Genomic DNA, 26,824 nt, shown 5'->3' with positions numbered 1-26,824 from the left:
TTATTCTGGTATTTAGAAGAAGACTGAAGACTGCAGATTTATACCCTGCCCTTCTTTCTGAATCGACTCAGAGTGGCTTACAATCTCCTATATCTTCTCCCCCCACCACAGACAGCCTGTGAGGTGGGTGGGGCTGAGAGGGCTCTCCCAGAAGCTGCCATTTACTATGCTTTTGATAATTATTTTCTTTTTTTAGAGAGACTTTCCTTTAATCCACAAGTCTTTTTTTAATATTTTGTGTATTTTAGGGGTGTTTGTGTGTGTCTGCACTTGAAATTCATATTGACCTCTGGTGACTGACACCTACTAGGGGCCTGGAGGGAATTCAGTGAGGTGGCTGAATAGAGCCTGCCCCTGTTATTCTCAACTGGGTACTTCAAGCAAGTCTCCCATCCAAATACTAACCACCATTGACCCTGCTTAGCTTCTGAGATCTGCTGAGACTGGGTTTACCTGGACTATCCAGGTCAGGTCCTTTAATCCACAAGTCTTGATGTCAGTTCATACATCACCTACTCATGCAACAAACTGTTTCCCATTGTAAATCTTGGCAACTCATGTAATGCTGCCTTTCACAAGGAAATTCCCAATTCTACTTCATCATCAGATGCTCCTAAGGTTATCTCTCAGTTTGATGGAAACTCTTCATGCCATGAACTCAAAGAGTCTGATGGAGGAAATGGTGTCAGTAACATATAAGCCATTATCCACCAAAAATGCACAAGAGTTTGACTTAAGATATAAAAGCCATTTAATTAAAAAAAATGGTGATGTCAAATCACAGACACAAGCAAATACTGAGCTACACACACAGAACAACCATATGAACAGATACCAAAGTGTTCACATATAGTACCTGAAAAGACTGCTAATAAAAAAAGGAGTCCATAAGTATTTTATTTCATCTTTGTCCTATAGGTCTCCCTTGATGAATGGCTTTGCCTACACGAGCACACAGCGAGCCAGAGGAAGAGTCCCAAGTACAGCATCTAATGCCTCAGGGCTCCAATATTTTAGTCTTCTAAACAAAAGGAAAGCCTAGCCTAGAGTTTTCGGTATGACACTGAAGTAAGAGTCTTTTGCTTGAACAGTACAAAAATTCCCAAGAAGCAGCAGTCAGCCGCAGCCTATACATTTGTGCATTGTTCAACCGTCTTGGTTTTCCTCACCCTCGGATTCAGATTCTAAAAGGTAAAAGAAGAGAAAGGAGGATAAAAGTAATCATTTTCTACTTCTATGAAATCTTACAGTAACATTTATATGATTTCTTTACTCAGTCTCAGCACTATGGTAGTTGAATGCACTCCATTCCCTGGAAAAAGTGTTTGGCTGAAGTATACCAGTTATAAATGGATTACGAGCTTGATGCAATGGCAGCAAATCATTAAGCCACCATAACTCTATTCAGTTGAACAAATTTTGGGTTGGGTCCAGTCTCACTCAATTCCCTTGCATAGAACAGCCTCCGTTCGACATATTTTTTTGAATGCGCAGGTCTCATGCTTCTTAGTATAGTCGTTCTGGTCGATCAAAGACAATGCCTTCAGCCAGCTTCACCAGCAGGAAAAGTGGCTGGCTCCAATCCAATGAGACCTTGCTCTTAACAGGTAGTATGGCATAGAAATTTAAATTGATGGAAAGAAGGGGGAGAGTGCACAGGTGGGAGGAACAACAACACACAATTGCTGGGCTAGATATCAAGACACACAGTTCAATTAGTATTGTGAAGACTGATGTACCTTTTCACACAAATTATCATATTCCAAGGCAATCATGGGAAGGTGGCAGATGGTGATGACTGTGATTCTGTTGAGTGCACCCCAAGATTCAAACCAAAACTGGCTTCTGGTGTGCCACAACAAAAAACTTGTCATAGCGGTATGTCAAAGGCAAATGGGGGTGAGTGTGGTGCACGGCATCAGTGTTCACATGGCCCTAGAGGTTGAAGCTACTGGAAAGTCAGCCTGAGTTGGCTCTATCCTGAAGCTGTCACAAGATGACCCCCTGGACACAATAATGTCATCTTCATTCAACTCATGTAATTTTTTTAAACTCCCATTATAGTTCATGATTTAGACCCAGACTTCTGGGCAGACTATCTGACCAAGTCTCACCAACATCCCTTCAAAACAAAGGCCCTAATCTTAAACCTTTCAATTCCCACAATGCAAGCTTCTACTAAAGAGAAAGGAGCCCTTAGGAATCCAGCGCTCAAGACTATGGACAGCCTTAGCTGATCTATCTTTCATACTGAGTCTCCATGTGTCCTGCAGCAGTGCAGACTCAGCAATGTCAGGCCCTGTTCAGACGCACGGTATAATCAGATGTCACTGCTGTTGCCTTCCAGATTTAAAGTGGCTGATCAGACAGCAACATCTGCCTCCCGGTATTAACTCATGATAGGCCCCCTCCCCCAATTCTTCTTGGAACCAGATTATTTTGTTACCTGCCCCTTTGCGGTGTTTTTTGAGTTCTCCAGTTTCACCTTGTAGTTTTCTCCATCTGGATAGTTCTGCTGCGATATTAATCAACTTCCGGATGTCTGAAGGCTGTCCCAGAGCAAAAGGAGCCTCAGACAACCGGTTTACGGTAGCCATTTTTTTTTACTGCTTAGCAATATGTGCATAACCACATAACGTTTTAACCTATGCACATGTGCATAGTGTGCACATGTGAATAATAGTGGAGAAAAAAGAACTGCATGGTGCCATCGTGTGGACAGCAGAAGATGGTTTCACCACAGAGTGATTTGAATTGCAGTATGGCAGTCTGATCGATAATATCTGGAACAAAGATATTCGGAACAGAACCGGGTAAGTTTAACACGGACTCAACACACTGTGTGAACAGGGCCTCAATGTATTTAATTCCCATAAAAACATATATGTTGTAGAACATGTGATGTAAAATTCATCATCTCAGGAAATAAAACAGTTTGTTCTGCTTCGGAGTACTACCTTCTCAGACTTTGTCACGTTCTCAGGGTGCAGGCAGGCAGGAGTCCAAAGCCAGTCCAAGGTCCAGGAAGTCAAGCAAGAGTCAAGTCACCAATGCAGAATCACAAACCGGAATCAGAAGTCAATGTTGAAAAGCCAAAAGGTCAGGGTGCCAAGGAAATCAAGCAGGTCAGGATCAGGAAGGAGTGTGGATGCAAGCCAGAGAATAGACTTGTTGCTTCCACAAGGTTACCAGGTCCTGGGTGGGAGCTATATGGAGTCTCAATCAGCCTGCTCCCTGGGTGGCAGTGACTCTGCTAGAACTCAGGACTGAGAGATCTGAAGCATCGGCATGCCTCATGTCTTCGCTTTGAAAGTTCTTTCTGGAGCCTGCTTTGAACTCTTGAGATGGGAGGAGGAGAGCTTGGAGGAGATTGACCGTTAACAGCTGACACTGGTGCCTGGAGAGTGATTGATGGGCCAGCTGCTGGAAGCGACGGTCGGATGGGATCCGGTGGTGTAGCAGAAACAAGGAGGGATCGGTGGAAGACCAGGTGTATGTGGAGGGTGGCCAGCAGCTGTAGACGGAAAGCAACGGGGTTGATTTGGTCTGTGATCAGGTAAAGCCCCGTGAAGCGAGGGTCCAGCTAGCGAGACTGGCCAGGTAATGGGTGGAGAGCCAGATGTGGTCCCCGGGCTTCAGTGGGGGCCCCACCTGTCGCTTTTGGTTGATGTAGGCCTCTTTAGCCTGTTGGAGCTGCTCTTGGAGCAAGTCCTGGAGAGCCCGGCATTCCTACAGGTTCGCATCAGCAGCAGGGACTGCTGTGGGGGGCAGGACTGTGGGGAAGAAGCGAGGGTGGTACCCATAGGTGGCTGCAGATGGGGTCTGTTGCATGGACACATGGACGGCATTGTAGGCAAACTCGGCCAGGGGTAGCAAGGCGGCCCAGCCATCCTGCTGGTAGCTGGTGTAACAATGCAGCTATTGTTCCAGCGTGGCGTTGGTGCGTTCGGTCTGCCCATCTGTTTGGGGATGGTACGCTGAGGACAAATGCACCTGGGTGTCTAAGCTGCAGTGCAGGGCTTGCCAAAATCAGATGGTGAACTGGGGGCCTCGGTCTGAGATCAAGTGTGCTGGGAGCCCATGCAGGCAAAAGACATGCTGGAAGTAGAGCTAGGCTATTTCAGGAGCCATGGGCAGCTTGGGACATGGAACAAAGTGAGTCATCTTGGTGAAGAGGTCCATCTTCACCAGGATGCAAGTGTGCCCCTTGGACCTGGGGAACTCAGTGATAAAGTCCAGGGAGACGGTGTCCCAGGGTCCTGCAGACGTGGGTAGGGGATGCAAAAGCCCTGGGGCCTTGGCTGGTACATCCTTGGCCCGCTAGCAGACCTCACAGGAACTGACATAGAGGGCCACATCAGCATGGGAGAGCCAGTTTGGTGTAGTGGTTAAGTGTGCGGACTCTTATCTGGGAGAACCGGGTTTGATTCCCCATTCCTCCACTTGCACCTGCTAGCATGGCCTTGGGTCAGCCATAGCTGTGGCAGAGGTTGTCCTTGAAAGGGCAGCTGCTGTGAGAGCCCTCTCCAGCCCTACCCACCTCACAGGGTGTCTGTTGTGGGGGAGGAAGGTAAAGGAGATTGTGAGCCGCTCTGAGACTCTTCGGAGTGGAGGGCGGGATATAAATCCAATATCATCATCATCATGGACGCGAGGCCACCAGAACTCCCATGTGAGCAGGTGCAGGGTCTTGTGTTGGCCAAAGTGCCCTGCAGGAGGGGAGTCATGGGTCAGGTGGAGCACATTGGCCCGGAGGGGCCCTGGAGGCACATATAGGTGCCCCCAGTGCAGAAGGAGACCTTGGCAGGTAGAGAGGTCCCCGGCTGGGCCATCTTGCATTTCCAGGAGGTGTTGCTGAGCCCAGGGGTCTTGGGCCTGGCTGGCTTGGATGTCTGCAGCCAAGGTCAGGCGAGTCGTCGTGGCAGCAAAGACTGAGGGTGTGAGGATGAGCCCAGCTGGGGTCTCCTCCTTTATAGGCACAGCATACTCCTGTTTTTGGGAGAGGATGTCCGCTTTCTGGTTCTGCGGGATGTAGGTGATCCGGAAGTCAAACCAGGAAAAGAAGAGGGACCACCAGATCTGATGCTGGGTGAGGCGTCGAGCAGTCTGTAGATGCTCCAGGTTCCAGTGGTCAGTCAGGACCTGGACGGGGTGGCAGGCCCCTTCAAGGTGATGCCTCCAAACCTCAAAGGCGGTCTTGATGGCCAGGAGTTTCCACTCCCAGATGGTGCAGTTGCACTCTGCAGATGTCAGCTGCTGCGAGTAGAATGCACAGGGTTGTAGCGGCTGGGAGGGGTCCCACTGGGATAGTACTGCGCTGAGGGCCATGCTGGAGGCATCAGTCTCTACTGTGAATGGCAGCTGTGGGTCTGGGTAACGCAGGAGCGGCTTGGTGGTGAAGCAGGTTTTCAGGGTGGTGAAGGCATGGTCTGCCTCTGGAGTCCAGTGAAATGGCTCTTTGGGCCAGAAGAGCTGGTCAGAGGCGTGGTTACATCGTCATAGGCAGGGATGAACTGGCGGTAATAATTGGAAAAGCCAAGGAACCGCTGTACGTCCTTGCGGTTCCGTGGCATCTGCCAGGTCAGGACCGCCTTGACGTTGTTCGGGTCCATCTGAGTCCCATGGGGTGAGATAATGTAGCCCAGGAACTCAACTGCTGTTAATTTGAAGGCACACTTCTCTAGCTTGGTCTGGAGAGCATGCTCGTGCAGGCGTTGCAGGACCTGGCGGACGTGCCCTGCGTGCTGGGTGGGGCTTTGAGAATAAATTAAAATGTCATCTAAATAAATTATCACAAAGCGGTTGAGCAGGTCGCGGAAGATGTCGTTCATTAGCCTTTGGAAGACAGTGGGGGCATTGGTTAGGCCAAAGGGCATCACGAGATACTCATACTGGCCATAGCGGGTCCTGAAAGCCGTCCTCCATTCATCTCCTGCAAGGATCTGCACCAAGTTGTACGCACCCTGGAGGTCCAGCTTGGTATAGACCTGGGCCCCTTAAGGCGATCCAGTAGTTTTGGGATCAGTGGCAAAGGGTAGCGGTCCCAGACGGTGATTTTGTTCAGGGCCCGGTAGTTATTGCAGGGCCGGAGCTCACCGCCTTTCTTCTTGACAAAGAGAACAGGGGCGAACAGCGGGGACGTGGATGGCTGGATGAAACCCTGTTCCAGGTTTTTGATGAGGAAGTCCCGCAGGACTGCTAGCTTTGGTTCAGACATGGGGTAGGGCCACTTCATAGGCAGGGGTGCCCCTGGTATCAAATTGATGGCGCAGTCATAAGGCCAGTGCGGGGGGAGCTGGTCAGCCCCCTTTTCCTCAAAGACATCGGCAAAGTCTGTGTAGGCCCGGGGAAGTAGAGGACCAGCAGCTGGGGTGGCGGCGGCCAGGGTGGCTGACCAGGCCTGGTGAGGACAAGGGTCCTTGAAGCTCAGCTTTCCCTGTGCCCAGTCCACAAGGGGGTTGTGCTTTACGAGCCAGGAGAGTCCCAGAATGAGGGAAAAATGGGGATGCAAGCAACATCAAATTGTACTTGCTCGTGATCGTGTTGGATCTGGAGCATGACCAGGTGGGTCTCCTGGGTCACCAGAGCGGAGGCACCCATCGATGGCTTCGACCAGGGTCGGGATGTCTTTGTCCTGCACCGGGATCTTGTGTTGCTTCACAAAGGCCACATCGACAAAGCAGCGGGCGGCTCTGGAGTCGACCATGGCATAGACAAACAACCAGCACCTGCCTGGCAAGCCGAGTGTGACCGGCACGAGGAACAGGCTCTGGCCGGTAACGTAGGATTAAGGGGACCCGGCTAGGTGCCCCAAGTCGGGGGTTCCATGCAGACTTGGGGCTGGTCTTTTACGGCACGGTACTAAGCTGGGTGCACTTGGTGGGGCAGCCAGAGGAGAAGTGCCCCGCCCCTCCACAGTACAGGCAGAGAGTCTGTGAGCAGCGCCGTGCTATTTCCTCGGGGGTAAGCCACAGCTGTGCAGCCCCGAGTTGCATGGGCTCGAGGTCATCAGTCTCAGGACTGGTGTGCATCAGGGTTGTCACTGTCACTAGGCGGCGGGGCAGCTGAGAGGGCTGCTTCATGCTTGGCGGCGGCTTTCCAGGTGGCCATCAATGCGGAGACACAGCGTGATTAGGTCTTGCATGACTGGTCAGTCTACTCATGCCAGCTCATCAAGGACTTTGTCAGCCAGCCCCTCCGTATACTGGTCCATGAGGGCAGCCTCATTCCAGGCCAGATCTTGGGCCAGAAGCTTGAACTCGGTGGAGTACTGGGAAACCGAGTCCCTACCCTGCTTCAGGGTCCGGATCTTCCGATTGGCGGTGGCTGCTTGCTAGGGATTAGCAAAGGATACTGCCATATGATCCAGAAAGCCCTGGTAGTCAGTCAGCAGGGGCGATGGGGCTAGAAGCGAGGGGGTAGCCCATTTAGCTGCCTGCCCCTTTAAGAAGCTGACAATGAAGCATATCTTGGTCTTGTCGTTGGGGAAGTCTCTGGCACGTAATTCAATATATGGTTTGCACTGTGCCAGGAATTCAGGAAACTCCTCCACCTTCCCAGTGAACTTATCTGGGAGAAGCATTGGGCACTTGGGTGGGGCAGCGACAGTGGCTTGCTGCTGCTGTTGCAGGTGAGCCACCATTTGAGTGAGGTACTGTACCTGAATGAGCAAGGCTGCTAGCTGCCCAGAGCCTCCGCTTGCCTCCTCATCCATCTTGTGGAGTGAGTGTGTGATGGAAGCAATCTGTCACGTTCTCAGGGTACAGGCAGGCAGGAGTCCAAAGCCAGTCCAAGGTCAAAGTCCAGGAAGTCATGCAGGAGTCATGTCACCAATGCAGAATCACAAACTGGAATCAGAAGTCAATGTCCAAAAGCCAAAAGGTCAAGGTGCCAAGGAGATCAAGCAGATCAGGACAAGGAATCAGGAAGGAGCATGGATGCAAGCCAGAAAATAGACTTGTTGCTTCCACAAGGTTACCAGGTCCTGGGTGGAAGCTATATGGGAGTCTCAATCAGCCTGCTCCCTGGGTGGCAGTGACTCTGCTAGAACTCAAGGCTGAGAGATCTGAAGCATCGGTGTGCCTCATGCCTTCACTCTGAAAGTTCTTTCCGGAGCCTGCTTCGAACTCTTGAAATGGGAGGAGGAGAGCTTGGAGGAGATTGATCGTCAACAGCTGACACTGGTGCCTAGAGAGTGATTGATGGGCCAGCTGCTGTTTGTTCACCTGAGGAACTGGCTGGCAACCCTTCCAGCTCCTCCTCATCAGGGCTCATGACAGACTTCTTCAGCTGCAGTTATTGTATCTACCATAGCAAGCAGGACTGATGAGAATTCAACACAAATGAAAACAACCCCCCCAGAAGCTCTACTGTTGCTTGAAATATATAAAACGCTTAAATATTATGTCCATTTAGACTGATAAATTATCTTTTTTGGTGAAATCTTTACAGGATCTTGCATATTTCTCAGTCAGCAGTTCTTCATGCCTCAAGACAAACATCTTTGTGAAACTGAGTAGTTCATGATATATAAGTAATATATATATTACTTATAATATATAAGTATATAAAAATATAAGTATATAAGCGACCTATCACTTTTGGGGGAGCATATTCCTTGTTTAGCAACCCTAAAAAAAGAATCTGAAAGGCTGAAGGAAGCAATACTAAATTTAGATTTTGCAGGGGAAGTAAGTGGGAGCTAATAATTACAGCCTGCCAACTGTGTAGTTGGCTAATATGGGATTAGACAGGGCGGGGGGGGGGGAGCAGTTTAAAGAAGAAAGCAAGAGTGTTTCTCCATGGGAGGTCATGAGATTGATGGGGAGGGGACTCTGGGGCTAGAAAAAATACAAAGCCCTTTTTTAAAAATGTCATTTTTTCTTAACTTTTGGTGGACTCCACAGTTAAGCTATAAATCTCAAAAATTCACTTGTCCCATTGAGAAGGTGGCATCTCTTTCTTCTGCTCCTTTACTTTCAAGGCAGGTGGAATTTTGCTCATTGATTTGAAACCAGATTTGTCTTTCAATCAACAATCTTAATGATGTAAACAGACTTGTCCATGCAAGGTAAAATCCACACAACTAGGGTACTTTAATTTCACCCAAGTACTTAGGTTTTTCCAGTAGGTTGTTCCATTTTTTACTTATATATCATGAACTACTCAGTTTCACATGTCTTGAGGCATGAAGAACTGCTGACTGAGAAATAAACTAAAAGTCTACTGGAGCTCTTCTCATATCTCAACATATATAACTAACCTATACAGCGTAAGATCATTACTCAGTATTTCTGCTGTGCTTGGCTGTAGCTCTCAAAGGCCTTGGTCGGAGAAAGATCTTTCCCAAGTCCTACTTCCTTAGATGTTCTGTGAATACCAAGGATTAGAGGTATGCAAAAAAAAAAAATCAGTATTTTTCAGGTTCAGATATAATGAACCTGAAAAATATTGATATTTTCTAATATCCCCAAATCCAAATACTGGTATGGTATTCAAATTCTGGATTTTTCAGGAATCCCAAATTTTTGGTTCCATTATACCCTATGAGGACCTTTATAGTCAGTGGTCTCCCATAAGATATAATGGGGAATCAATCAATAGATTGATGGCTTGATTGGCATTTAAAGGGACTGCAGTCCCTTCAAACTGTGGCTATCCAGCGATACCAAAAAAATCCTGAATATTTTTGGGATTTTCTGGATTTAGCTATACCAGATAGCCAAAAAGATATTGAAAGAACTGCCTAAAATAGTGATTTTTTTTTCATTTCAGATATAGTTGAATGAGCACCCTTACCTTGAACCTGGGACCTTCTGCATGGAAGACATGTGTTGTAGCACTGAGTCATGGCCCCTTCCTTGCAATGGAACTCCACGTGACTAAAAGTTGTTCTATCAGAATCAACAGGGAGATTCACCGAAAGCTGTTTCTAGTACTGATGTGACTGCAGTATCCCATATACTGAAGCAGAATTTTTGTCATGTAACCTGGTCTCAATGCTAAAAAGAACAGGCCAATATTCCATAGTATTAAGGAGTGTGGTTAGCATAGCAACTCAAATGGCATTTCATAAATAATCAACCACTTACACAGCTGGAAAGGCTTTGAGCCCTGAAAGCTTTATTAACATTTTAGTGACACAACTCAAGACTGTCTCCTGCTTCTTATCTAGCTGGCTGTGCTGCTATGTTGTAGTGGGATGAATGCCGCATAACCATGGTTGGCATTTTGCACTAAAAGTGGTCACCAGAGGTTCTTGAATGACAGGAAATAAACGTAATGCAGTGAGAGGACCAGTGGCACAAGACAATTGCTGTGAGAGTCAGAAAGAATGGCAAACCAACTAGCCGATAACAGATTTGCCAAGAAACAGTAACATTCCAATAGTCATACCTTCTTCAGCATTTTGTAGCCACTCCACAAACTTCTTCATCTGGTCAAGGAATACACTTTTGCCTTTGGCAAGATGTGCCTCTTTGTACCACTTCAGGATGGCTTCTTCACTTAGGACATCAGCTGCAATTAAAAACCAGAGAACATCAATAGATTTTTTAAAATCTCTGCAATAATTTTTTAAAAAGTGTTGCACATTTTCTCTTGCAAAAAGGAGCAGTAACACAACTTGATACTAGGCTGCAACTTGAAACAAAATAATTAAAGGAAACTTTAGCAGTATGATTACCTAATGCTTACATCATTTCATATCATGTAAAAATAATTTTGTTGCTGATTGCAAAATGGAAACAAAAAACTATTCAGATCATTCCAGTGTACTGGAATATAAGAAACTGGATGACCATCTGGTCTGGTCCATCTAGTTTCAGACAGAGGTAACCCCAATTCCTGAAAACAAATACTTATCCATGGTATTGCGGGTACTCAGTCTCTGAACATCAACGTTGCATTTCTAGCCTCTGTAGCTAGTAGTCACTGAGTGGTTTATTCTACCTTTTTCTTTTTAAACAAAGCCATTCATATTAATGGTCACATAGGCTGTGGGACTAAGTTTCAGGGACTATTCTGACATAAAGACAAACCCTACATAGAAGCTCTTTTATTTGAAAATTAGGGGTGTGTAGGAAAAAGATCAGGTTTGTTTTTTTTTTTAAATGGGACTATTAGACCCCCCAAATATCAGTATTTCCTGATATTCTCAAATCCCAATGTTGGTATGGTGTTGGGATTCAAGTAAATAACTGGGAAACTGGCATTTATTCATCTCCACTATCCCCTATGGGGACTATCCCCATAAGGTATAATGGAGAATTGATCTACGGGAGCTGTTTTTTGAGATACAGGCACCAAATTTGCAACATAGCTGCTGGTGCCTCACCTCAACCACCCCACACACACAGTTGAAAAAGATTGGACCAGAGGATCCAATTCTATGGGCCTCAAATATGTCCCCATCTTGCACTGCTTTCAATGGAGGGAGAAAGGCATTTACAGAGACTGTAGTCTCTTTAAATGTCTTTGAGTTCACTCACCAAGTTGTGCCACAGTTGCAGTGGCACAGGCTGGCTTGGAGAAGGCATTTAAAGAAGTCTCTTTAAATGCCTTCTCCAAGCTGTGCCTGAATAAAAACCAAATAATATCAGCTTTTATTCAGGTTCAGCTATAGTGGTAGCTGAATCAGATTACAGAATCTGTATTCAGCTGAATAAATAAATAAAATTTGGTTCCGTTTATATTGAATGCACATCCCCAATGGGAATCTGCATCCTCAGAAATAGATTATTACTATGCAATATGAAAAAATGGAAGCATTAATCACCAGTTAACTATGACACAGCCATAGTCTTCTTTGTGTTTTAGTGTGGCATTTTTTGCAGTTATACCCTTTTAAGTCAATGGGCTTTGAAGTGTGTAACTCTGCTTAGGGTTGCTCTGTTAGCAGATCGCTCTCAGGTAATATGTGCAGTTTTCTTCTTAGAGTATACTCAGTTCTATTGGTTTTTCAGGGTATTTACAAGCAAATTTCAAACACAGAAAATTTATTTTTCATTTTTACTTAAATATGTTTTTAGTTTGCCTTTCTCACTGAGACTTGTGGATTACACAATGCAAGTTGATGCAATTAATAGAATGAGACATCTAATAAGCAGGGTACATGGACTAGGAGTACAAGAAATCTGAAAATAATGCAGAAAAATGCTATTACATTATTAGATACAGTGTAAAAATGATAGATTAGTAGAAAATAATGCAGGGACAGTGGAATAATACAGTACACAGATAATATATATTCTATACACAGTAGTATAGCCCACTGTGTAATCCACTGTACAGAGAATGCATGTCTGCAGGCAGCTGGTCCCTTGCCTTGCAGAAGAAGATGATGATATTGGATTTATATCCCGCCCTCCACTCTGAAGAGTCTCAGAGTGGCTCACAATCTCCTTTACCTTCCTCCCCCACAACAAACACCCTGTGAGGTGGGTGGGGCTGGAGAGGGCTCTCACAGCAGCTGCCCTTTCAAGGACAACCTCTGCCAGGGCTATGGCTGTCCCAAGGCCATTCCAGCAGGTGCAAGTAGAGGAGTGGGGAATCAAACCTGGTTCTCCCAGATAAGAGTCCGTACACTTACCCACTACACCAAACTGGCTCTCCTGGTGGCCCAAGACACTCCCTTTAAACAGCTGAGTGACACAGAGCAGGCTGCCCTGGCACGATAGCTGAGCCCCTTTAAACAAGAAAGCCCCTTTAAACAGCTGAGCTACATGGAGCTAGCTGGGGCTAGCTGCCAAAGAAAACCCCTTTAAACAGCTGAGCCTTGCCCAGCAGGCTGCCCCCTCAGTCCTGATATATATATGGGAAATACATGAGCCATGGGGGTAGCCTGCTTTCAAAGCCCAGCTGTTTGAAGGGGCTTTCTTGAGCATCCAACACCTTTAAACAATCGAGCCCCAGAGAGCAAACTGTCCTGGGCTCAGCTATTTAAAGGGGTTTTTTTGGCATCCAGCCCCTTTAAACAGCTGAGATGTGGGCTCCTGCAGCTCAGTTGTTTAGATCAGAACCAGATAAACCTGGGGGCAGCCTGCTCCCATTGCTCAGCTGTTTCAGGCAGAAACCTTCTGAACCCAGTTCAGTCTGTATGTGAGCTGACTGGGCTTGTGGGATTCGTGGTTTGCCCACAAACCAACTGCAATTTTGTGGTTTGTGCCCATCCCTAATTCTGATTCAGAATGCTGGCTGGGACTGAAACTAAGCTGACTGAAGGCACAAGGACTGGGGCCTTCCCATGAGAATAAGAAAAGTAAGGAAGAATCATTGGAAAGGCCACAGGGAAGTAGAGAAGAAGAAAATGTGCTTAAGAAAGAGAAAAGAGGGGACACTGATTAAGTCAGAAATATAATAATAATAATAATAATAATAATAATAATAATAATAATAATAATAATAATAATAATAATAATAATAATAAATTTTATTTCTATCCCGCCCTCCCCACCTCAGCAGGCTCAGGGCGGTTAACAACATTTCATAAAAACATACAATGGTTAAAACTTTTACATTTAACAATATAAAACAGTAAATATTAACTATACACAGAAAGGAAACAAAAACAAGTTACTGGTAGGTACTAAAAGGTCAACTGAATTTCCCTTTAATTTTGAGAGGGATCCTTAGTAATTTATTCATGCCTTCCATACTTCAAGAATGGTAATATTCTCTTGTCAACAGAGAGATGCTCAATTAAGCAATCAGGCAGGACAAGGCACAGTTAATCATACCATAGGTTGCTTTCTGAAGCACAAGAAACACAGAGGGGAATTTATATTCAGTTATTTCTGATTAAAGATGATTAAGGTGACATTTTAAATGCTGCTGCAATTTTAACTGAACTTTTGTGGGAAGTGCATTTTACAGCTCACCCCAAGCAATTTCAGTCTGGGTGAAGCACATGAAGCCATATGTGAAGGGGGGGGGGGTGGAAAAACAACCTGCAGCTGTAACTTCAACCACCTACTATTGCAGCCTTAAAGAATGATCACAGATAAAGAACCCTGAAACAGTGATTCATTGTCTGATGAAGAAATGTGTCATGGAAATTATTTAAAAGTTACCTGTATTAATGCAATTACTTGACTTGAGCAATACTGTGTTGGTTGGCACGATTTATTCATTCAAACATGATGCCCTGACTACCTCCCTCCTTCAGAGGCAAGAGTTTCCCTCCATTTTTCTTTCCCTGTATTAACTGATCTGCCCTAGTAATGTGTTTTCTTCTTTGCTGAAGAACTCTGGCGGTCCCACCTTGTCACAGTACAATATTTTTGGCTGTTGGCTCAGCCCAGGAACCTGAGGGGAGGATCAGGAGCCCACTTTAATTTAAACAGCACTTGAGGCATTTTGAAATTCAAAAATAACAAAATATTTTATTTAAAAGAGTTAAAAGGTCAATGGAAGGGGTTGAAATTTCTGAGGTAAAACTAGTACATGAACAGACTTTAAGACTTATGACTCAGGCTAATGAGAGTTTCTTAAGCTATTCAGAGTTATTTAAAATCTTTGTTTGATTTTGTTCCAGAGTTTCCCAAACATTCCAGCACACTTTCTTTCAGTATTGTTTCCAGAAGGCTGGTACACTCTTTCCAGTACCCAAAGCTCTTCTCTTGAAACACCAGTATTCATTTTTAACTGACCCTTAAGATTTCTACAGGCAGTTTCTAACCACACCGGGCTAGAGATTTCTGCACTCTTTGGAGCTAACTCCCTGTTTGACTGGATAGGAAAATTTTCCTCTCACCAGAAGATTTATCCCCTTCCTTAGGCCTGAATGGGGGTCTCGGTCTAACTACCCACATGTCCTTTCCATCTTCCCCCAGTTCTCCTGTCTGTGTTCAACTGCTCTCGGTCAGGGCTGAATTCCAGAACTGTCAGTTCTCACCTCTTCTCAGTTAGTGCTGAAATCAGACTGTCAGTACTCAACCCAGTCAAGACAGAAATTTGACTGACTCTCTTCTCAGCATACAGCTGAAGACTTTCTCTGCTCATCTGATGTTAACCAATCAGATTTCTTGGGGCAGCCTGTCACTCAAGGGTCTCTGGCTCTGTGAAGAATTAGCCCTTCACAGTCCTTTACCTATTTGTACAGCACTTCTAAGTTTTAAAAAATGCAGTCTGTCACAGCATGGTGCCAAAGAACGAAGGCCAAAGCTAGAAGGTTACACTGAATAAAGTATAAGGCATGTGGCACCTTAAAGACTAAGAAAGTTTATTCTAGCATAACCTTCTGCAAGTAAGACTTCACTTCTTCAGATACCTTCAGTGACTCCATGCTGGCTGGTGCCACTTTTCTGTCTTATTTAGCTGAAACAGATTAACATGGTGTGATGGACAGGCTGAGTTCTGCCTTTCTCTAAGAGCAGCCAATGAGAATGGATGGAATGTTTAGAGAGACTTGAAAAACAGCAATTGAAAAATGACAGAGTTAGGAGGAGAGCAGTTAACAGCTTAAGGGTGAAAAGGTTTTTTCTGACTAAGGGGAACTATATAGAACAGTTGCTTGGAACAAGCTGAAAATTTGTAACTATAGGACCTCAGTTCAAAAGTTCAATGAAAGCAAAACATTGTTTCTTGGACTTTACTTTCCTCAATGTTCTTTTCTTATAAATAAAAGTTTTAGAGGATGTAGTGATGGCCACAGGCATAGATAAAAAAAGGGTTAATAGATTCATGTAGGACAGGTCTATCAGTGGCTACTAGTCATGGTCACTGAAGGGAACCTCCACATTCAAAGGCAGTAAAATTCTCATTCCCAGAGCCAGGAGGCAACCTCAGGCAAAGGCCTTAGCCTCTAGCCCTGTTGCTGCACCTCCAGAGGAACTGGCCACTGTGTGGACAGGATGCTAATCCAGCAGGCTGTTCTTAAGCCAACACTTGATTTTTAAGATATTCTCAGCAGCTACTGGAAGGATAACTATCTCTAGTACTGACTGCAACTCACAAAGGGCCACATCTGAATGCTGAAGACAAAAGAGAGACTTGTAGAATGAACCTGCTGAAGACAGGCAGAGGAGAGCAGGAAAGGCCATTCTGTGAGACATAGGGATGATTCACTTGGCTGCTTACAGCTAAACTGTATGAATGAACCATCTGTGTGTCTGGTATACAGTACCCAGTTACAGAAATTATTTTAGGATTCCAATACTGTAGAATGGAGGTACTGAAAAATGCATATATCAAGACGAAGCCTCGAAGTACTGAATCATTTCCAGCCTGAACTTGATTTGCTGCTTCTGTTGCTTTTCAATGGAGTACAAAATTGTTTGAAGAAGCTTTTTACCACTTCCAGCTGAGTTCAGTGAATTCATCTTACAAGATGCATTCTCAGGCTACTTAAAGTGGCCAGATAAGCACTGTGGCCATTCCCACACTACAGGATATACAGATAAAGGTTTATGGGCAAAACGTTGGTTTCCATTGCAGCCTTGCATCTTTTGCTACCTGCCAGGCTTTCATTCCAACATAGACCATTACTCCCTATAGCACCTGCCCTGATCCCCCTTCCCCATGCTGGAACACATAAAATAATACATTCTTTTAAAAAGAATCTCTTACAAGAGCTGCACAGTTGTGTGACTACATAATATCAGGGTAAAAGAAAGCAAGCTATGGAAATGGTGGCAAATATGCTCACTAAGGTATATTAATGAAGAACAGCCAGCATAAGCCAGCAAAGACAGTCTCCTTCATGTCAATATGACAATTCCATTGGAAGAATTCCAGGTTAAATGTAAGATTTCCACCCACTGACATTTTTTGTGCTGCAAATGGGGTCAGTATAATTCTGTCCCTTTTCACTCTGTACATATTTTCAAGTCCAATTTGCAGTGATACCAATTTCCAGCTGTGCCTCACCCATATTCATGAGCGAGAAGACTAGCATATACAGCAAGGTGGCATCATATTATATCGCATTTGGCATGATGTTATAGAATGCCCAAGACAAGGGCATTCTATAACATAGGATATTTTGGTGAACATCATGCTAAACATATATACCTTTATAAAAGAGCACCACAATCTTCTGAAAGGCTTTCATAAAGTGGATGTTGTCGTAACAGTATTCCTGAACCTTTTGGAGAAGGATCAGCTCCGACTGACCTTGGGTGCTGAACACAGCCAGCAAAGGTGCATATTGCTGAAAAAATGAAAAGGGGAAAATTTTTCATTTAATCGGTACTATGAAAGAGATTGGACTATTTCACTATGTGGAGCATACATGAAACTGCCTTAAACTGAACCAGATCATTGGTCCATCAGCATCACTATTTTCTATTCAGACTGACAGTAGCTCTAAAGGGTCTCAAGTAGAGGTCCTTTCCATCACCTACTGCCTGGTCCTTTTAACTAGAAATTGAACTGGGGATTCTCTGCATGCAAAGCAAAGCCTCTTTCACTGAGCCACGGATCCTGCCCTAAAAGAGATATGGACATATATAATACTATTGCCTGTCACAGCTATACCCTTGAGTGGCAGAATCAGAACAACAACAGTACAACTCCTGTTGGGAACTCTACATGACTTGGAAGGCTCATGAACATAACTGTAAAGGAAACGGATTAAACTAATTAAGCAAACATGTTGCACTTTCTTATGTGAAAAGTCTAAACGACTTTTTATTGTTTTCTAAATGCAGCCACTGGGACTCTTTTTTCCCCAAGGGGGACAGCTTTTACCACTTCCTCCCCTGCTGGTTTCCTGAGGATAGAAAAAAATAAATCACTGCCAAGCTGCAACTAGTAATTTTTCACAGCAGGGATAAAAGTGACTCAGGGGTGGTACTTTTTCAATAATAGCAGGATAGAAAGGGGTTAAAGATCCCCTCTGTCTCCTTGAACAAAGGAAAAATCCAGCAGCTGCATTTAGGAAAGTATTTTTAAATGATCACAGTACAAAATGTAACATGTAATTTGAGCCTTGAAATCGAAGCCCAGATGTTGTAAGACCTCTGAAAGTTTAACTTAGGTACAAGTACTCTAGAGAAAGGGGACACATCAGTCACCATGACTGATGTGTAACACAAGCCTTCTTTGCATATACAAGATGATTTTTTGGTTGGTTACATGTTGTAGATTCCATGCAGATTGATAAACAGACATAATGCATGTACATGATATGACTGCATCCAAAGGCATCCTTCCTTACAAGACCAAAATGAAAGCAACCATATCATTTGATTTCAGTCACACGTCGTTATGGTACAAGCATGCTATACTTGCATCCATGCGCACCTTCAGATGTTTAAGTGCTTGCTCTGCAACCAGCTCTTCCTTCTTGTTCCACTCGACAGCATTCATTATACAAGTCCACAACAGTCCAATCACTGATGGCTCTGGCAGATCATTTCTCTTCATTTCTTCTTTTACATAAAGCACCATCTGCAATGAAAGACACATATTAAAAATATCTTGAGCCCCTCCTCTTTGTTGCAAATTCTCCATTAGCAGGCCTGTTCCCTGCAGCTCTTCATTTGTCTCTGTTGTATGTCAAAGTGAAGAGCTGAAAAAAGAATTCAAAAGAAAGCAATCTATTTTAGATAAAAGACTCATTTTCACTGCTCTTTACATATCAGACAATAAATATGCATTTATGTTACAGTGCAGTCACAATTAGCGGTGGGCATTCAACTACATTCAAGTTGAAATTAAACCAGAAATCAGCCATTTGGAGTTGCCTTGGGGATACCCAAAATGACCCCAACACTATCAGAATTCTGGGAATAGCAAAAAGTTATCTCCTAGAATTTCAAGAGATTTTGGGGAGGGAGGAAATAGAGCAAGCTAGCCTTGGGGAAACAGTTGTTTGGTGGTATTTGGTCCCTTCAAATTTAAAAGGGATAACTTCCAATTAACAGCTGATAGTCTCCTGGCCTCAGAGGCCAGGTCTCTCCCTCTCAAGGACCTTTATATTTTTGAAAGAGAAACAGGAAGGACCAATGACTTACGGGGATGGCATCACTCCATTGGTGGCTCTCCAAGGTCACTGTGCAGGTGTTAGTCTAGATGGCAGGATCTGCCCCAAACAGCAGCAGAGAATTATTGCCAGGACACTGAGTTGACAGCTGAATTCTTGTTGTCCTGCAAGGCTCATGTTCCACATACACAAGTTTGCCTGCTGGCTCAATGTCCTGGCAGCCATTCTGCAGCTGCTGGAGGCCAGAATGGGCTCTGATGCATTGAGAAAAGCCTGAACAGCAGCTTTGGAGAGCCTTCAGAGGGGCAATGCTGTCCTGGCCCTGTCCTTTTTCTGTTATGAATATAAAGAGCAATGGAAGGCAAACCTAGCCTCTGGAAGCTAGGAGACAATCATCTGCTCATGAGAACTCTCTCTTTAAAATTTAAAGAGATGTGATGCTGCCTAATGGTTCTCTTGGGCTAGCTTGCTTGCTCTCCCCCTCACTTGTCCCAGGGGGAAACACACCCACATTTTGTTTTAGAAATACTTAACACTAATCTTCCGAAGACTGTATATGTAAAAGACTGTATTGTAAAATATTCAGTCATCCAGTGACCTTAAGGTCATTTATACAGTAGTCATTTAGGTATCTGTAAAACCTTTATTAGGCATTGGAATTTAAATATATATAAAGTAAAACAGTTAAACTGTGATAAAGAATGATAGGGATTTGGGCTGAGGTACAATGTCTCCTGACTCATAATAACAATAATAATAATAATAATAATTTTTTATTTATACCCCGCCCTCCCTGCCTAGGCAGGCTCATGTGCCTGCTTCTCCATTTCCACTATTTAGCTCATCATTAGACAACTTTCTAGGCTTTCTGTCCTTTTAAAAAAATGGGGTAGCATGGGATGAAAAGGGAAAGGAATGTGAAGCTTGAGGCAAAGTGCCCCAGTGATGTACATGTTTTCAGGTCCAATTTTCAGTGATACCAATTCCAAGTTGTGCCTCATCCATATTCATGAGCAAGAAGACTAGCATATACAGCAAGGTGGCATCATGGAAGTTGTGCAATCTTGGGTTTCTAAGTCACTGCTCAAGTTCTACCACCCCCTAACACCAAGTGTGCTAAGAGAATCAGAATGTAAAAAATTCAAAATTCAATGTATATTCCAAGAATTAGCTGTCAGATACTGTATGTATAGTTAACTTAAAATTACACAAATCCTTATACTAGCTACAGACAACACTTGGCATTATCATTCCTCCCCGCCCCCATACAGGGCTTTGACTTTATCTTGTTGAAGAGCTACATTTCCTCCCCCCCTTTGCATTAAGTCAGACTAGTCCAAAAAACTTCCTTTACCTCTTTAATTGGGCATTCCTGAGAAAGACGTTCCTGGAGTTCTTTTTGCAGCTCTTTCCGAGTCCCCAGGGACTGCTGGACTCTGAGGAAATCTGAGAGCTCTTTTAGGCCAGCATCAGTGAAATACTTAGCAAAATGCTCCACATTCTGTCGGTTGGCTGGAAACAGTTCCTGGAACAAAGACGTTTCCTTTCTGAACAATTGGTTAAGTAATTTATAGAGTCATTTATGACCTGGGCATGGAGGAATACTATACAGGATATTTATTTACTTCCTTCTAGTTCACCTTTCTTACTGAGACTCAAGGAGGAGTATATAAAAATATTAAAGCAGTAATTTCATTTCCCTGACAATCAGTGTTTTTGCAGGGAAGACAGTAGCTCAAAGCTTATAGGGTGCTGAACTTGGGGGTTCAGAAAAACCAAATGGTCTGGAGGATATGCAAAAATCAGCTTATATTTTAAATGTTCCCTAAGAGAACCCAGTTGTTCTACCCCTGATTCTGAGGACTATCAGGGTAGCTTTCAAAGGTACATGATACCAAGAAAACTAGCAACTCTGTTCATCCAACTTGTATTCAGTACTTCATACATGACTCTACTCAACACATGTTATGATTGTTTCACAACACTGCCTCTAGTTTAATGATGCTGGTACCTAGGGATCTTTGTCGACTTTTAGGTAAATACTAGCACCTGACACCTTCAGCATGGGACTCACTGGGAGTCAACTCTGATTCTTCTACAGTCTGCACAGGCATGGTCTAATAAGCGAGACAATGACAGGCATTTCTGGGTTCAATCCCCTGGCAACTAATAGTATATGATATTGTCCAGGCTACATGTCAAGGATGGAAGATGGAACAAGCGTTTCTGGGATGAGCAACAGCAGGCAGCAGTAGTTAACCTCATAAATGCAGCAGAGGGATTGCTGGGGAAGTGCAAAGCAAAATTATTATAGCCTCAAGCAACCAATGTTAATTGCTTAACCTCCCAGGTGACTGGGTCTGACTGTGTAACATCTTAGCTCTGCCTCTTTCCCAGGTTAATATGCAGAGCCTGAACTGGGAAGATGAGGCATGTTAAGCCTGTGCAGTTCCAAACTGCTATGCCTTTCTTCACAGCCTCTCCTGCTCTGCAATATATGGCTGGTTTCAACACAAGGGCCAATGGAAAATTCCAACTACCCATCACGTGTCTTTTTCCTGGATGCCCAATTGGGTGTGCACAAGCAGATGCAGTGCGGAAGGTATAGGTTTTAATCTTGTCTCTTGCTTCTATTTTGCTGTTAATTGGCCTGTCACGTTAATTTTTTAAAAAGGTAAACTTTGTCTTATTTAATCTTCCCCACTGATGGGATTGAGATCCCTCATTCATGTTTCCTGTTATAAGTGCCTTTTTCCAAAGAGTTTCTGGGAAAATGACAGGGCTGTCTTCTGTGCATGCCTACTGTTTATCCTCTTATTTCTGTCCAAGCTTGTTCCTTAAAATATACTCCTTTCCCCAGACGCAAACCCTTGCCTGGAAGAACAGTTTTTCTACTGTTGTTTTCCTCTGCCTGGTAAACTCTGGAGGTATCTAGGTGATATGGTTGGAGCAGCCATTGATTACTTCCTTGCATGATGTCTACCTGTTTAATGGGAATGTGTTTGCAGAAGGGAAACTGAATGCTCATTTGCTGAGCTCTCAGGAGTGTGATAGTTACACAGCTGCTATTGGGTACATCACAATCCCCATAAAACAGAGGATGCTGCACTACCTTTGATCTGCCCTTGTTGTGCTCTGTGGGTGGATGGGGCAGGGTGAAGTTCAGAGACCTGCCAGCATCACCATGTGTTGATTGGCTACTTCCATGAATGGCTGCCATAGAGGTATCATATGATTGCCCTGCTGGCTCTTTCTGCTGCCACTCAGCTGGGTGACAGGAGGGAAATGGGGAAAACCATAGAGTTTGGGGTGAATGCTAGAGGATTTCCCCTACACAATGGCATCACTTCTGGTCTGCATAAGAAGTGACATTACTGTGTTGCTGGAAAGCCCTCCCCTTCAGGTGAGATTCCAGCCATTTGGGCTGGAAGCCTTATAGTGTGTTAGCATGCTGCTCCATGACTGATAGAGCCCCGTGGTGCAGAGTGTTAAAGCTGCAGTACTGCAATCCTAAACTCTACCCATGACCTGAGTTTTATCCCTAGTGGAAGCTGGGTTCAGGTAGCCGGCTCGAGGTTGACTCAGCCTTCCATCCTTCCAAGGTCGGTAAAATGAGTACCCAGCTTGCTGGAGGGAAAGCGTAGATGACTGGGGAAGGCAATGGCAAACCACCCCATAAAAAGACTGCTGTGAAAGCAATGTCACCCCAGAGTTGGAAACGATTGGTGCTTGCACAGGGGACCTTTCCTTTCCATGACTGATGGCTGTGGATGGTGTTGCTATGATCTCAGCCCCTTGGTTTTCCTGAGGCAGTATAACATGGTGACCAGGTACAATACCAATATCAGCAATCAGCTGATGCCTGGAATTAAGGACTGAATTATCAAAGAATTCCCCAGATTTCAGCAGGAGCCAGATTGTATGTAGTGGTGAAAAGCTTGCACCCTTTTCACACTGCTTACTAGGCAAACATTACAGTCTTTTAAAAAAGAAAATACTTACCAGCAACCTCTTGTCTAAGTTAGCTTTCCTTAAAGAGGAGGTAACTGAATTGGCATCTTTCTCTAGCATCCATGCTTTAAAAAGTTTTACGGCAAATGAGGCAGCAATGCCTGTGGGGGAAACAGTGAATAAAAACAAAGCAAGCTGCAGTAAAACTGTGCACTTTCAATATACAGCCAATTAGAAGAATCTTACAAAAATAGACTTGAAATTGTACACTGACACAGACTGAAGTTGTTGACATTACAAGCTGCTTTGCATATTAAGCCATTATAGATCTAAAGGGTATAACCTACTAAACCCTGGTATCTGAAGCACATGTAAAAGAGGAATATGGGTCAAAGCAGATCAGAGTGCAAATTATACTCCCACACAATATGTTTCCAAGATATATGCAACTTCAAAACAAACAAACTAGGCAATTTGAAATGGTTATGCTTTTCAGATATTTATTAGAGTCCTGTGTTTTGTATCTGTTTGAAATCTTCAACACAGCTCTCTACAGCTACACATAGGAACCAGATATTAGAAGGTAATAGGAAAATCCATAGAATTTTACATTTTTAGAAATAAGTATAAATATCTGGATGACCAAATTTCTTATACAACAAAACCACAGCGAGAACAAAAGGACAGGTCTTGGATGCAGGAATCAGGCAGATGAGTTGCCATGGTAATCATCTGTTGAGAATGATTAAAATGTACCTTGCTATTCCATTCTTAGATTTATTTCTATATGGGTAAGGCAGGTAGCTCACAAAGGTAAAATAAGGTCTTAAGAATCCTCCCCTTTGCCCCATCCAGGATTTTTCATTTAGGGTAACAACCCCTTGCCATTATAATCTGAGATGCACTCCATATTAAGGCGGAGGTTCTCAGCATACATGCAGAAATCAGTGGAATGCATAAACCTGCTTAGAAACAAGGTCAAAGGGTCAAATCAGATTTGATGCAGGATTAGAATCTCCTGTTGCATTGGATTTTTTAATATAAAAAACTCATTTGCAGCTCTACATGTCTCTTTTGAAGATTAGTGATATAGGGTTGGGGAAGGGGGGTTGATTCCTTTCCTTCTGCGTTATTCTCCCAATTTAAATTGCTCCCTGCATCTGCATTTAGTTCTGTGAGTGTGGGAGGAGCAAGCCAGTAAAGTGCAATAAATGTGCAGGAAACTGCCCCAAGGATCTATGGCATAAGGGATAGCCAGGCAACTGGACTCCAGGAGTGCTCAAAGGTTGCCCGTGTCCCATTGTAAGCAGATGGACTGATTGGGAGGTCTTGTAATCAATGCTCCCTCTAAGCTGTGAAGTCTTGTGAGCAAAAATTCTACTTCGTGAGCTACTGGCATTAAAGTTGTGAGCTACCACATAAATTATTTTGCTCTGGGGCTATCCTTCCTGAGCTAAGACAAAAATGTGTGAGCTGGAGGCTAAAAAACTGTGAGCTAGCTCACACTAACTCAGCTTAGAGGGAACACTGCTTGTAATGCTCTCCTTCTGTTTCTCTGATGACAAGACTTCTCTTCCCTCTAGCCAAAGCAGGATAAAAAACAGAAAATCTTATAGGCATTGCACTGTGGGAGGTGGTGGGAATTACCTTCTTTGACAATGTTGTCTGTGAAAAGGCTTGTTAAAATAGTAGCAGGAAGTGTTCCATTGGCTAACAAGATACCAGTGAGCATTGCCAACTTTGTCTGCTCTGTTTCAGAAAAGGCTTTAAGGAATAACAGGAGCTGAAAGGCAAAGGGTAGGGGAGAAACAAAAGACACCTTTGAGTACTCAGATTTTAAACCCATCTGACCCAACCCAATCTTCCCAACATGAAATGTCAGATCCACTGATGTGACTGACAGTCCCATAAAACTCAGATCAGGAACAGCAAAGTCTCATCCAAGTGTTACACAATTATAGCCATCTTCATGAAGTGGTTAGAGACTCAGACTAAGATCTGGGAGATCAGGTTCAAATCCCATGCTCTGTCTTGAAGCCTGTTGGGTGACCCTGGTTTGCCTAAGAAACAATTATTGAACTCCTTGAAAGAAGGCCTGGATAAAAGTGCACTAAATTAATGTACATGAACACAAAACTGCCTTGCAAAGAACATTTCCATTTATCTGAAACAAAGGACTTGAAATAGACTGGAAGTTTATCAGATGATGTTATTTATTGGATATGCTTGACCTACACAAGAAAGCATAACGATGAAGCGTAGAAATAATGAGGTTCGCACAGACTTACTGGTTTGAAGCAAGGTTCACTTTATGGTACCATAAGCAGAACCCAGTCGGGCATGGGCCCCCAAAATGACTGAGTTACAATCATTCTACAGAGAGACAGTTTTATTCACACAGAAAACAAGCAGGCAGGCACACAAGCTTATCTGATTTCAAAGGCCCTGCCTCCACTACGTTTCCTTACTTATCTATCACAGCAAGTCACCTGTAGGAGGCTGTTTCCTTATCTAATCTTACAGCTGGAGCTCACACCCACTGACACTAGGCCAAAATTAACTTTGTCCATAAATGGTGACACGAAGGGAGTCTGGAATCAGGGTCACAGTCCATTTAAATATGGAGAAGGAGGCTTGAGCCTAACACACCCACCTCACAGGGTGTCTGTTGTGTAGTGGGGAGGTAGAGGAGATTGTAAGCCGCTCTGAGACTCTGATTCAGTGAGAAGGGCAGGATATAAATCTGTGGTCATCTTTTTCTGCTAACGTGTTCTCGGCTTTCTTCCTTTTCCCTCACAGTCGGTCATGGTGATGGGAATTTCATTTATTTTATAACTTCATCAATGAACATGTAGACTGTGTTGAATATTATGCTTCTGTGATCATTCACCTCCTGAATTTTGTCTGGACAGGGAAATTCAAGGGTGTATAATTGCATTCGTGCGATATCCAATGATATTTTATGTGCTAGTCTGAGAAGCTTTCTCAGGCTAGCACATAAATGATGAGGCAAACTCATAGTGTATCTGGGCATGCTAACTCCATAAGAACTGGAATGTGGGCAATCCCATGAAGAGTTTTCAGGTAGTATGCAATGAAAAAGAGCCTGCAATACTCTGAAATTAAGATAAGTATTTTTTTGTGTTGTGGAAGAGGGAGGTGCCACCAGCAAAACACAAGTTTCCTCTCTGATGCAGTTCTCAAAGCATTCAAGAGCACACTAACCAGATTGTTTTATATAGTTTTACATAAGTTGGGGTCACATTTCACTATAAAAGTATCCCAGTTCTGAATGTGTAAATTCAGTGTTTCTGAAGGTCTAATAAAATGCCATGCATTAACATCACTTATGGTTTTACAATTGGATTTAGTCCTTCAAGACACAATGCTATTAATTCTGCACCTATTTTCCTCCTCACTCCCAAAAGTGCAAGAGATAATCAATCCCCATCTGAGCTGAATAGCATTAAACAGTAATACTTAACCGAGGTCAGGTACTATGTAATTCTCCTTGCCTTTGATGACTAGTGCAATGTAAACAACATCTGAGTTTTGGGGCATCAAAATGCACTGGGACTTCTTTGTATTTACATGAGATCTTTTTCATTTAGTTCAAAAGATATTATTTTGTTCCTTGCTCAATTGTTAGGCATAGCCCAAATTAGCTTCTGAGAGAAATTTCCAATTCTAATTAACCCACTTAGGACCTATCAGAAAAGAAACACAATGTTCAGTTCGAACTTCTTATTACCACCAACTTGCAACACTGATTGCTTTCTGAGTTCTTCCCTTCCTATCTCTATTGTTGTTTCAGTTACCAGCTCTGCAGGGGAGATCCTGGAACATGGCCTCCCACTCGTCAAGGACCAATTTATCTGCCATTAGATAAGCACCAGGATAGCTACATGTACTATGAACACAAAACTGCTTTCGGGAAAGCAACATGAT

At 43.8% G+C, this 26,824-nt stretch overlaps 1 protein-coding gene across 1 annotated transcript in view; it reads right to left on the bottom strand.

Moving 5' to 3' along the window:
* Positions 1–733: 733 nt before the first annotated feature.
* The window catches only part of BZW2 (basic leucine zipper and W2 domains 2), a 64,369-nt gene continuing 38,278 nt past the window's right edge, over positions 734–26,824 (bottom strand). The window contains exons 6-12 of the mRNA XM_060248597.1: positions 24,524–24,659; positions 22,928–23,037; positions 20,280–20,450; positions 18,244–18,390; positions 17,011–17,149; positions 10,396–10,518; positions 734–1,184 (exon numbers count right to left, since the gene is read on the bottom strand). Of these exons, the coding sequence (XP_060104580.1) occupies positions 1,147–1,184; positions 10,396–10,518; positions 17,011–17,149; positions 18,244–18,390; positions 20,280–20,450; positions 22,928–23,037; positions 24,524–24,659 (864 nt within the window). The 3' untranslated portion in view covers positions 734–1,146. The remainder of the gene's footprint in view (positions 1,185–10,395; positions 10,519–17,010; positions 17,150–18,243; positions 18,391–20,279; positions 20,451–22,927; positions 23,038–24,523; positions 24,660–26,824) is intronic.

This window comes from Heteronotia binoei, chromosome 10, assembly GCF_032191835.1.
Source record: "Heteronotia binoei isolate CCM8104 ecotype False Entrance Well chromosome 10, APGP_CSIRO_Hbin_v1, whole genome shotgun sequence".
NCBI classification, from domain to species: Eukaryota; Metazoa; Chordata; class Lepidosauria; order Squamata; family Gekkonidae; genus Heteronotia; species Heteronotia binoei.
The sequence above is the reverse complement of the archived record's forward strand: the minus strand, read 5'-3'. Positions and strand labels throughout refer to the sequence as shown.